The sequence below is a fragment of the Rhinolophus sinicus genome, chromosome 13 (genome assembly GCF_057876585.1).
Source record: "Rhinolophus sinicus isolate RSI-liver-muscle chromosome 13, RSI-T2T, whole genome shotgun sequence".
In the NCBI taxonomy this organism is placed as follows: Eukaryota; Metazoa; Chordata; class Mammalia; order Chiroptera; family Rhinolophidae; genus Rhinolophus; species Rhinolophus sinicus.
This window is the reverse complement of record NC_142513.1, coordinates 41,176,831-41,190,019: the sequence shown is the minus strand read 5'-3', so window position 1 is coordinate 41,190,019 and position 13,189 is coordinate 41,176,831. Positions and strand designations below refer to the sequence as shown.

Sequence of the window (13,189 nt, the reverse complement as noted above, 5' to 3'; positions counted from 1 at the left end):
GCAGTGCAGGTGGAGTGAGTGTGGAACTTTCTGACTAGAAATTTGGCTTTGAAACGGGAAGAAAAAGGGCTCTAGCCTGGAGGGGGGAATCTCTGTTCAACGGAAATTTTTTTTTTTTTCCCCCTTAAAATGAGGAAGAATTGGAGCATGTTTAAATGCTGATGGGAGGAGCTGGGGAAGTAAGATGGATTAGAGATAACTGAGAGGAGGGGTTAATGGAAACACGAAGACTCCAAGGAAGGGATCCAGAGCAGAGGTGGAGACAAGTATAGAAGAGAGGAAGCCCCTCTTCACATACAGCCTGCAGGTGGAGGAGAAACTGGGCGAATGCATGGGTCTTGTAGGCAGAGGTTGAGGGCATTCCGGTTTAATAGATTCTGTTTTCTCTGAAGTCTGCAGTGAGTTCGTCTCCTAAAAACCAGGGAGGACTTGGTGGGTTTGGAGGTTTACATAGAGAAGAAGAGGTTTAAAGTAGCCACTGTAAATAATGAGGGAAAGAGCTGTCTCAGGAAAGAATAGTTTTACAGACAGCTTTGTCTTCTCAGTTATACCAGGACAAACCACCGACACTAGAATAATTTTTAATCAGTATTTTTTTAATGATAACTTATTTCACAGTAGCTCAAATCTTGATTACAACTGATCAAAATTTTAAATTAAAAGAAACAATATACAAAGCACTTTTTATTTTAAAATTAATTTTATTAATAGTAATTTAAAATATTTTGTTAAAAATTATACTTCTTGCAAATGAAGCTGATGCATTCTCTTGTTGGTTGGTTGGTTTTAGACGCTCATTGTAGCTTGGATCCGAGCAAACCTCTGTGTGTACATTTCTCGAGAGCTCTGGGACGACCTCCTTGGAGTGCTGTCCTCCCTTACAGAATGGGAGGAACTCATAAACGAGTGGGCCAACATCATGGACTCCTTGACAGCAGTGCTCGCGAGAACTGTTTATGGAGTTGAGATGACAAACCTACCTCTGGACAAATTAAGTGAACAAAAGGAAAAGAAACAACGAGGCAAAGGTATTTCCACTTTTACAGGGTAATACCATATGTCTGAGACATCAGGGAAGCACTATGTATTTACACATGTAGATGATTAAAGCAAGACATTTCATAATAAACTGAACCAGACATAAAGGCACTGTCTTTAATGGTGACATTAAATTGTGTTTCATAGCACTCTGTCCACTTAATGAAGATGATGGAAGAGGTTGTGGAAGAAGGAAAATGAAGTAGTAGCAGTAATAGTAAAAACAATAATAATGATGGCTAGTGCTTTGTTAGTGTTTTGTCTCTTCACCTGCATGGTCCCCTATGAAGTAGATACAACTATCTCCATATCACAAAGAAACTGAAGAACAGAGTCCATAGTGATTGACTCATTCAAGATCACATAGCTGAGAGAGTCAAGATCACATAGCTGAGAAATGGTAAAGCCAGAAATCAAAGCCAAACAAGTCCAACTCAAGATGCCACACTATTGAGACATACTCTACTGCCTCCCTAGCAAAGGTGGAAAAATTCCAAATTCTTCAGATGGGAGTCATTTCGGCTTTGTTACGTTTTTTGGTAAAAACTGTTAAGACCTAGAGTCAGATCAAGGTGGAAAACATTAGTGGTGGTTTCTTTGGGTATGACAGTTTGGCAGCCCCTGTATTCACTGTGACACAGTTCTTGAATTAATTCACTTGTACTCCAACTTTCTGTGTAAAGATTTTGAGGCAGCTCATAGAAATATGAATAATACAGTAGATAAAGTACATAAGGACATCAGGGCAAAAAGAAAGCGGATGGAGCTACAGGCATGGTTAAAATGCCAAAATGCGTGCCAAAGAGCCTCATATACTTGCTAGGGAGGTGAGAAGGGGGCAACCCTGGATTTGACTCTTATCTTCACAGGGTTATATCAAAAACTCACAGAGTACAAAAGGTAAAAACAGTTCACTTGCTTAGGTGATACATAGCTTTTTCTGGTTCTAAGACCTGATAGGAATTTCTCCTCGTAAAGGGTACATTACATGCCGTAGTTGACTACAACTTCAACAGTAGCCTTATTACAGATTCTGTCAGTTAGCTTTTGCTGTGTGACAGATCATCCCAAAATACAGTGGCTTAAACTACCATTTATTTAGATCATGATTTTATATGTTGGCGATTTGGATTGTACTCAGTTGGGCAGTTCTTTCACTCCTGTGTTTGCAGTCAGCTAGACGGTGAACTTGGCAGCTCTATGTCTGGGGGTTCGCTGGCTGTCAGCTGGGGCAGTGGGGATGACTGGGCCATATATCTTTTATCACCCAGCAGGCTAGCCGAGGCTTAGGGTTCCAGGAGCAGCAAGTGGGCAAGCCCAAATTTTCAAATGCACTTGAAATCTCTGCTCGCTCAATTTTGTTGCCAAGATAGGTCATTATAAGTGTTTTAAGTGTTGAAGCCCAGAGTCAGTGTGGGAGAGAACAAAAGAAGATGTGGATAATGGGAGGCATGAACAAATTACATGATTAATTAAACATAGAGACATGTAATTTATGTGACTGATTCTTATGATATCTTCCTTGCAGTCAGTGAGTGGCTTACCAAAGTACTGGTTAGTAAAAGCAAGTTAGTAAGAAGCCAAAACACAGTAGTTTAAGTACATGGCATCCCAGTGGAGCAATTGAAATTTAGACTATGTAGACAGTTTCGATTTAGACTGTTTAATGCAGTGATTTTCTAACATACTATTTTTGCAGGAGATCCTTTTTTCTCCCCCTTTGAAGCTAGAAAGAGTCCTTCCTAAAATATATATTAGACGAGAGATTCGGGATTGAAGTAGGGAGCCAAGAGCCTGGACCCTTGGCCTCTGTCTTGTCCTCTGTAGCAGCTCTCAGGGCCTCTGTGTGAACTCAGAGTCTAAGAGGACCAAGATGCTCTAGCCAGGAACTTGGCTCCCTAGTTCTCAGCCTAGAAGAAGGGCTACCTCACTATGGGTGACTTTCAGGATAGAGGAGAGTTGCCAAGACAGGAAGTAAGGATATTCTCAAACTAAGTACATTCTCTACCTCCTGAAATTCTTGTAATGTACCCTCTCCTTCAGCCCCCTGCAATATTTTCTTCCCTCCCACTGTACGGACACAGAGTCCTGGAAACAGATAAGCTTGTCATAAGAAGGTAAACAACTTCAAAAATACTGTTTCCAGAATGATACAGAACAAATTTAATTAATGACCATGGCACATGTTTCTGATTTATTTATTATGTTGCCTTATTGTAAAAACAGATTTAAATATTTATTATAGAAATATTTGCCTTCTAAGTGTTGGACTTGTAGAAACAAAATACACTCTCAGTGGAACCTGGGTGTGAAAACAAGCCACAAGTCAAGTGGCAGCCACTGGCTACATCATACCTGCGCAGAAATCTCTTAGTGTCTCATTCTCTTTTCTCCGGTATTTCTTTTGGATCCTTGACCACTCATTTGAAATATTTGACCAGAGCAATATGAGAGGAAAGAAGAGAAGTTTAATCACAGAGCTGAAGTATTTTACTGTTTTACAGCTTTGCTGAAATAGGATGTATTACTTGTAGATTTTCATTTTTCTTGCTCATGTGACTGACTAATTAGAGTACATAGGCATAAATTTCTCTTAGGCATTTGTGGAGAGGTTGGTGCCTATAAGATGGTGTACTGTTCTAAAATCAGGATCTCTAATTTTCTGGTTTATAAAAGTTTTTGGAATGTTTTGGGAGCAGTGGTGTAACTTCCTTTGACATTGTTCTTATATTGAGAAAGGTCTATTAATGTTTTTTGTATATTAGAGTGAATACTAACTATGAGTCAATTTTCACGAGACTATTGGAGATGCTTGAAAAATACTTTATCGGACTTTTAGATGTCCAATATATGAATAACTTCCTAAATTATGACATAAGGAAATGGTACCTAATTTGCTACAACACAAACTGCTGATTATACATAATTGTAGGTATGAAATTTGCTGAGCAATATAGGCTATGAAATGAATAATGAATTCAGCCTTTAGATTATTTTTCTTATCTTACATGTGTCAGGCTGCGTTCTAGATTCTCAGAAAGGAGCCACTGTGGGAAGATCCTTTTCTCTCAGCTGGCGGAGCCACCCAGATGTGACCGAGCCAATGCGATTTAGGAGTGCAACCACATCTGGGGCACCAGGAGTTGAGAAAGCAAGAAATATTGTTCGCCAAAAAGCAACCGGTAAATATTTATTTGAATATTTCCCAAAGGTCTAGTTGCTATCTAAAATGGATTTATAGGAGTAAAATGTTGTAAGAATTTAAAAATTCTCAGAACTTAAATACTGACCTTTTATTTATTAAATGAGATGTCTCGGTATCTTTTTAACTTTCTGTTCTGATCACTTCTCAAATCAGTTGATATTTATTTCTAAATCCTTCATTATGAAAAAGAACTTGAGATGTTAATACTGAGTGAGATATTTGTGCAAAAGAGAAAAATGGATGTTTTGTTTGAACTTTCAGGAAAATAAATTCTTAGTAATCACACAATTAGTTGCATTATTGTTGTTGTTGAACATATTAATTTTGAGAGAGTGTGGCAACTTGTTCCAGCAACGAAAAGTAGAATAATGCACTTAGTTTTCAGGACTAAATGGAGCATTTACATTTTTTGCATCTTTGGAGAATTGAGCTTTCCATGCCTATAGATGTTGTCCTTACAGCCTGTTAGGATAAACAAGAACTTGACGAAGAATCCCGTTAATCAGACTGCTTTGCAACACTTTACTCTTAAAACAAAAAGAGAAATCTTCAAAAAAGTAAACTTATATCCAGTATTTAATGACAAGAAATAAAGCGCTGCTCCCCCCACCCGGCCCACCCGGCCCAGTGACTTTGAGGCTGTAACTTAAGTTTAAAACAAATTTATCTGAGTTCCCTGTAGTGTTTCACATCTGTAATGCCATGCAATTGTAATTGATATTCAGCATGTTGACTGTAGAAAGTCACAATATCCTCTGGTCATAATCAGAGATTTATTTATACTCAGCATGTTTTATAGTGCTTAGTAAAGGCTTAGAATCCTGTTGGAGTTTTATTATGAAAATATATTATACCTTAACCCTAACTGTCTCATGCTTTTTTCCTATAGCATCTGTTGGTAATTATCACCTTATTTGAATTCACCTCCCGTTCCACTTCCTGCTTTCCTTCATCCTCTCCCCTGAGGAGAGACCTTATTCCTGATAACAGGCAACTTTTGGGAAGACTTAGTCACTGATTTCCTGTGTCATCCCACCTCCTAAAAACTCCTTTCTCCATCTCTGGATCTTTAAAAGAAAGGTATCTGAATAGAAGTTTATGATAAAGGTGGCATCATGCCTGAGCTGTTCAGACTTCCTGCTGTCCCTCATAACCCTTGAATTACTATACTAAAAGTGATCATTCATAACACTTTTTAAAACTTTTTTCTCACATTTTAATGAGTAGCAAATTATTGGACATTGCATGTTTAATTACCACTATTTGACTAAAACACAGCCATAGAAGTGATTGCATCTTAGTTTCTCAACAGATATTTTAGACCAACAATATTATAGAGACACCGGTATGTTTTAGAAATTCCTCAGCACATTTAGGCCAGTGAGGTTTTGTTTGTCAGTGTCCTCAGGTGTCTGAAAAGCCATGGTATTGCAAAAATATAAATTTTTTACAAATCACGTAAAGGTATTTGGAGTATGTCACTTAAAAAACCATAAACCCGGCATTTGTAGGATTAATTAAATTAAAAACACTTGAAACTATAACCTGTAAAATATAATGAAGATGAGAGCTATTGAGTTGGACAGATCTATTATCTTTCTGTATTTTATACACTCATAGGTATATATAAATATATATATATGCGTATATATATATTTCCTATTTTATTTTGTATTTCTAAAAATCATAAAATATTATGAATCTTTTTTGTTGCCTGTGAAAACAATGGTCTTTGAAGATTTTATTATATCATGCTGTTTTATAAAATGGATCTCTATAAACTAAATATTAGTGTTTCTATAATTTTTACATTGTGTAATAATTCACTTTATGTCTTTTAAAAAGGCCCAGAATATTTTTATGGTAGATTTTGATTTGTGTAGAGGCCACCTTTAATGAGAGAACAGCTCATGAAGTTAGTTTTTGCTACTTTTAGCATTCAGATGTTTATTATAGAGGGCCCATATGAAATTGAATTTTTTCCCAATCCCAATAAGAAAATAATTTAAGATTAGTTTATTATGATTTGCCCCACAGAGTACTCTTAGTTTGAGGAAATGTCAGTGATTGTGGCAAGAGGGAAATATAAAATAAGCAATTGCAGGGTAGGGAAATGACAATTTAACAGAGAATGCACTAGTTTGTAACTTACAAGGACTGGCAAGGAGAGTCTTCAAGAATTTTAAAGTACAACTTTGTTCCTGAGTGAAAATGATGCTTAAATTTTAGATGTTTAAAATTAGTGATTAAAACAAATTTCCACACAAAATAATTATTCTGTATTTTATTATTTCTAAAGTATCTAGTGATCAATTTTGGAAAAATGCACAATTATTTGATTTACAGAAGTAAAACTTTTTAAAACAACATTCAAATGAAGAATCTCTGACATTGAGAAATGAACAAATCTTTTCAGTCAGTTTGATGTTTACATGGAAGTCATTTTCACTTAAATATTATCTTACACATTTGTGAATTATAATATAATTGCATTGCAGATAGTCCTTCAGAACTGGGAATTAGAACTGGGAATACTGATGGCCAAAGGATGGAGGAAAAGACAGGAAAGCAAAAAGTTTGTTTCACTTTTTGAAAATGTGTCACTACTGTTTGTAGTTCTATTTCATTAATGTTAAAATCATGTAAAGACAATAAAAACAGCATGTAAACCTTTATGTTTTTGTTTTAAGGATAAAACTGATTTTACTGATGGTGGTTTCATATATATATGAGGCATATTCTCTCTACCAGTGTCCATCCATTTTCTCAAATGGTCATTTTACTAGCAGTACATACAGAGGGAGCCAAAAACATGTATACACATTTTAAGAAAGGAAAACTGTATTAAAATTGTAATACTCAATATACACCGATAACAAAAAATGAATACAAGTCACATTTGACTTCTGCAATTACAAGAGGTGCTCAGAATGGTTACCATCAGCGTCCAGACACTTCTGATTATGGCGAAGTACTGCTTGAGCAACGTTGACCAACGTGTCCACTTGTATACATTTTTTTTTGGCACCCCCGGTAGAAAACTTAAGAGTACCATAAAGTTCACAGTAGGAAATTATGGATTTAATAAGCAAGAAATGTAATATAAAAGGATGGGTTCCGTGGAGATTTTTATCTTTTTTCCGCTTATCAAATCTTTTAATATTCAGCTTGATTTTTATATGTTCTTAAGCTTTTAGGATATTTAATTTACTAAATGGTTTGCTTTTGAATAATACAGTCATCTCTCAGTAAACTAATTTTTGAATTATTTGTTATTTATAGAACAAATTTAATCTTAGGCTAGATTTTCCCTCCCTCACCAAGGTGTTTTTGTTTATATTCTTTAGAAAGGGAAAAATGATTATAATGTCTGCCCAAATAAGCAACCCAAGTGCGAATCTGATACACAGCAGAGGACAAGGAAAGACCAAACATGTAAAGCATTCTAAAATAAGATTGATTATTTGTGGATTGCCCATTCTCCCATGTCATCAGAATGACTGAAAGTTGGCTGTATTTAGAGACTATGATTAAATACTGTGCTTTGTACTGACTGCCTTTAAAGTTTAAAATGACCCTCTTTACATATTTAAAGAGAGCCCAGAAAAATAATAATGAAAAAGAAGAGAAAGATCCTGATGTTCTTCTGACATAATTATTACTTTATCTCTCCTGGAAGCTAAGCGAAGCCAGTCTATCAGCAACTGTGTCTACCTTTCTGAGGCTTTGCCCGCCACTAAAAGCGTCCCGCTCCTCCTTCACACCGTGAGCTCTCTCTTACCTGGTCTCTCTTACTCCTCTTGCTCTCACAGGCTGTCAGGTACTGTAATTCTGTCTCATGTGTCCGTCAGTGTCCCCCGACTTCTCCCGCTTGCCTCTGGACCTTGCTTCCTTTGTTAATATCCCCACATCACGCATGCGTGCCTGGGCATTGCAATTTTCAGTGAATATCAATAATTGTTTTTATGTAGTTAGACATTTAGTAGCTAGTAGATAGTTTAAAAAAAAAAAAAAAAGATTGTAATACCACTGGTCTTTGCATTCTTAATTAAGAAGGATAAGAGAATTTTGTGACCTGTAGTTTTTAATAGGGGAAAACAGTGATGCCTGGTGTAGTGTCTATACAGTTCCTAGAGAACGGAAGAGGATTTTCATAAAATTTTGATCAGTTTATACAGATTCATACTGATTATTGAGATTTGAGTTAAAAAAACAGTGTTAAAAAGTGCTAATTTTCTAAACAAAGAAACATTGTTCCTGCACTTCAGCCAATTAAAATTGAGGTTTACACACAGTATGTTTTGTGGTTTATTAAGATGTTACAGCACCAAAAGTAATTTTTGGCATAGATACTTAAAGAAAAGGATTTATTTTGCTCTACAGTGAATAATTAGGTCTACGTCTGCTTGTTTTTCAGTGATTCTAAGATGAAATGAATTTTTTTACTAAAGAGGGAAATATTTTCATTGCTCTTTTTTATTTTCAGAAAGATGGCTTTATAAATTAGTATTTATTTAATATTGGCAATAGCCTAATTGTGGCTTTCTGTAGCACTAAATAGTGTCATACTGGTTTAGTGTCATAGTGTCATATTGTGGTTTTAGCAAAGCAAAATTAAAGCTTAATTCCCCTGAAGAGTGTAAAATATCATATTATTTAATTTACAGAATATGAGAAAAGAAGATAGTTTTATTAAGAGTAAGGACAATGGTTCTTAGAAAATTCTTTTCCCCTAGTAAATACCAAAGGTAAAAAACAGTAAGAACGGTCGGTACATGGGAAGATGGGCACCAGTTAGTTAAATTACTGATGACCATTAACTGTTTGATAATTTGGTTTTCAAAAAAATGCTAATGCCTAGAGATGATTCACAAAGTATTTTAAGTAGTTTTGTTTTCTATTTGGCTGATATATGCGGTATATCCAAAATGAATATTTTTCATGGTTTAGAGTTTTTGTTCTCCATAGTCCATTTTCCCCCCATATTGTTTCATTTAAGTTTTTTACTAGTTTGTCCAGAATATGTACTCAGAAGAAAACTCTTCCTGTTAGTAATCTCATTTTGGAAACTTTTTCTCATTATTATATTGTAGTTTACTCAGATTCTTAACTCCCATGTATACTTACCCAGTTCCAACAGAAGCTGAATATGATTTAGAGCAGTGGTTCTCAATTGGGGATGATTTTGCCCCTGAGGGAACATTTGGCAATGTCTAGAGACATTTTTGGTTGTCATGACTGGGGCAGTGGGTGGGGAGCCAGGGATGCTGCTAAACATCCTATAATGTGCAGGACAGTCTTCATCACAAAGAATTATCTGACCCAAAATATCAGTAGTGCTGAAGTTGAGAGACACCGATTTAGAATGAAATGATGCAGGCCATACTGGGTCTGTGTTTTGCTACCTTTGCCATCCTTATTGCTGGTTTGATAGCACAAAGGGTAAAGGGATTTAGCAGTATAGTGACTTTGAGAGAATAATCTGCTATTTGCTCTCTCTGTTTCATCTGACAACTAGAGTAACGAGCTCTGCCTTAATCTGATACATTTGTTCTTTACTGTTAAAGTGATGCCATTGTACTTTCTGACTGTTCTATCAAGTTTAGCTAACCTGTTGCTAAATATAGATATAGATAGGTATACATCCACCTATACATAATATGCAGACACTTCTAATGTTGACTTTCTGGCCACAGGTTCTTTACTATAAAAATCATTGCTAATTTTGTTTTCGTTTAAGTTAACATTTCTTGTTTTTTTCCCTAATCTATATAACTATTCAACCCACCACATTGTGTTAATAATATAAACAATAGAGAATTGTCAGCCACTATTATATCTTACTCTGATCCCTTTGAGACTCTTTATTTGACTTTTGGGAAAGTCACCACCACCTTTAGTCCATTAATATAAATAGCTACATAAACAAACATAGAGGTAGAACTGGCAATTTCAGTAATTTCCCCTTTTCTCCTTTGTGGAAACAGTTCTTTCCAGCTGTTTTGCAATTTTAACTGCTTTTATGTTGGGACATTTATCAGTCTGTAGTGCTTAAAGGCCATGCAGATGGTAGATTTTATTTTTTTGTTTAGGAACATTGTAATAGTAATTACAGAACTGGAGATCTTCCCTCATTCTAAAAGAGACTTAATGGGACCTAATTGAAAGCCTCACTTAGCTGTTTCTGCATCTGGTTCTCTGGCTTCCAGGTAGTACTTCCTGAGCTTGTTGTCAGGGTCCAGACTTATTCACCTTTGGACCTTGTGGGAAACTTCAAGATGCTAAGTTGATTTACATCTCTTGTGATTTTATAGGGTCAAGTTGGTATCGTGCACAATGCTCTTTTAGTTAGGAACTGTGGGGGCAGAGCCCCAAAGAGCAGTTTCCAGGCTCTCGGCCTCACATAGAAATGTGCTGGCTCAGGTAGTAAATGGCCGTCAACTGTGATTGCATGGCCATCAGCTGTGGCTATTTGGCCGTCAGCTTTAACCAGTGAGCCATTGGCCACTAATATAACTGCTGTGGCTAGGCTAGCAGAAAATGGGGGCTAGCAGGAAGATGGTGGCTGAGCCTGCAAGCGGTGCAGTGAGGGTTGCGAACAGTGTGGCTCCTGCTTCCTGTGTCTCCAACCCCGCCGCCAGCGAGAATATAGTAGTATGACTCCCCTGTCTATGGCTCTGTGGGTGTTCCTTTCTGGCCTAGCCATATCCTGGGTTCTTATGTGGGGAGTGGGAGCAGAGACCCCGCAGGCTGCCCTGCGCTACAAATGGCACAGCGAGCAGGGTCCCCCGCATGACAGGAACTTACTACTAATTTTGCTTATGCAATCTTGTATGAGTGGTAAATGGAACCCAGAATTTTGGTAATTGAAGAATGAATCTTACTCAATTTAATAAGGTTGATTAAGGAAGCCTTAGATTAAATAAAAAGTGAGTGAAATTGTTTTTAAAACTAGTCAGACGTCTGGAATAAATAGAAGTTTCTGAAGGGTTTACACACTTAATTTAATCATACTGATTTTTCTCTCAGTGGGAAAAAATGAAATTAGGTAACCCTTATTTGATCATTTTTCTAGTGTTTTGAATGGAGCTTTAGAAAGCAATGATTTAGTAACGATACTGTGTTACTTGCATTATCAAGCTAGAAAGTGCATTTAAAATTTGGTGGATTGGGTTAGCTATGCTTGAGAGAAAGTGAATGATGTGGTATAGCGTTAGCTCTCTGAAGTGATTCAGATAGAAATTGTGTGATGTTCAAAACAGAGCATTAGACTTCCCAGAATTTATAATGCAATTTTTATATAACGTAGATTGTTCTTTTTCTATTTTGAATATCAGATAATCATGTATCTTGATAGGTGCACATCAGTGTTAACGTTTTAAATTTTTTATGAAAGAGTAACTCCTACAACTGAAACTGGAGAATGGGAGCAGCTTTAATGTTAGTTACTCTATCTGAACAAATAAAAAACCAGCAGAGGGAGCTCAAGAACTGTTTATTTTTTGGTTTTTGTTTGTTTTTTGAGCTCAATTGTTTTTTGGTTTGTTTGGTTTTTTTAAGGAAAAGTATCAAGAAACTATTTTTGATATTCATTTATTCATTTATACAAAACATATATTGAGTATATACTTAGTACAAAGTATGAGAAAAGGCCAAGAAATGTACATTTATAAATCAGGGAATTGGGTTTAAATTGTGGGATAGGGAGAACTTAAAATTATTTTTTTCACGCTGCGTCACTTACCAGTCAACTACAGGAAAAGCTCAGGACTCCAGTAACACAACAGCCCCCACCGCACATTTGACAGACACTGTGATTCTCCCATTCCTTCCCATCCTCATCGTGGATGCTCCCACTCTCACCACTTCTGGTGGTTTCCACAGGCTTGGACTTTCTCCATCTGAGAAGCCCCTGCCAACAGTTTTACAAAAACAAAGCCTTAAAGCTGCATTAGGCCAGCCTGTTGGGAAGGCAGACCAGCTGGTGATGGCAGGCTCTTTGTGCGTCTGTTGTGTTGAGGACCAGTGGGGACACTCAAATTTGGAAGCCATGGTGCTGTGGCTATGTTGCATCCCACCAGATGGCGATGTTTTTTATCTTTAAAAAGATGCTGCCAGTGTTGGCCCAGCTCTTGTTTCTTCTCATAGTCCAGTAACCAGCATCTTCTTGTTTTTGGCATCAGGTTTAAGTGAATAAAACCACTCTCCCCATTATCCATAAAAACTGGCACTTGCCAATTATTTTTTTAGAGAATTAGGAAGCTCTTGGGCTCCCTCTATTGGTATTGGATTAACAAGTAGGTTCATTAACAAATATAAACTCTTCCTAGAAGGTTTCAGTGTCTTGCATAATTAGAATAAACAATGAGAGAAGGCAGCCGAAATGGGCTGCCCCCATGGTATTTGGCTTCTGTTGCCTAATGCTGAAGAGCCTCGAAGTAGACCCATGAAAAGGGCTTAGTCCATGCTTGGGGATGTGTATGTTGATCACACATGTGTACATAGGTCTTGTGTTTCTCTGTAGGAACATGAGCAATTCTCAGCTCTCCCGAGCAAAGATAACCTGGAAAGACGAGGCTCTAATGAGTCTGTCTGCTCTTGTACCTTGGCCTCCCTTTTGCTTATACCCTAAGTTCAGCTTCCCATTAGGATCTAAATTTAGACTGTGACCTACTACTGTGAATTATAAGTGAAGGGCCATACAAATTTCATAGTTTTGAGGTGTTATAACTTGTGTCAGCATACTTTAAATGGAATTTTTATTTGGATAGTATAAATAAAGTAGCAATCCTTTGTTGAAATCCTGTCTCTCACATTTAGAATCTTCCTACATACAACTTTTCGGTTATGGCAATCCAGCGCTTTGGCTTATGGCTCAGATTAAAGAGTTATACAGAGGGTGGCACACTGGCAGTAAGTCTTATTTCAGGTCAGGAATTGGGTGAC

General features: G+C 36.8%; 1 protein-coding gene across 8 annotated transcripts in view; it reads left to right on the top strand.

The window, feature by feature from the left end:
* RALGAPA2 (Ral GTPase activating protein catalytic subunit alpha 2) overlaps positions 1-13,189 on the top strand; it is a 332,861-nt gene that overhangs the window by 116,261 nt on the left and 203,411 nt on the right. For 7 of the 8 annotated variants that reach the window (XM_019712539.3, XM_019712535.3, XM_019712536.3 and 4 more), the window contains 3 exons: positions 791-1,028; positions 4,056-4,220; positions 7,923-8,063. In XM_019712539.3, coding sequence (XP_019568098.3) covers positions 791-1,028; positions 4,056-4,220; positions 7,923-8,063 — 544 coding nt within the window. The remainder of the gene's footprint in view (positions 1-790; positions 1,029-4,055; positions 4,221-7,922; positions 8,064-13,189) is intronic. The other variant, XM_019712540.3, reaches the window with a different exon arrangement.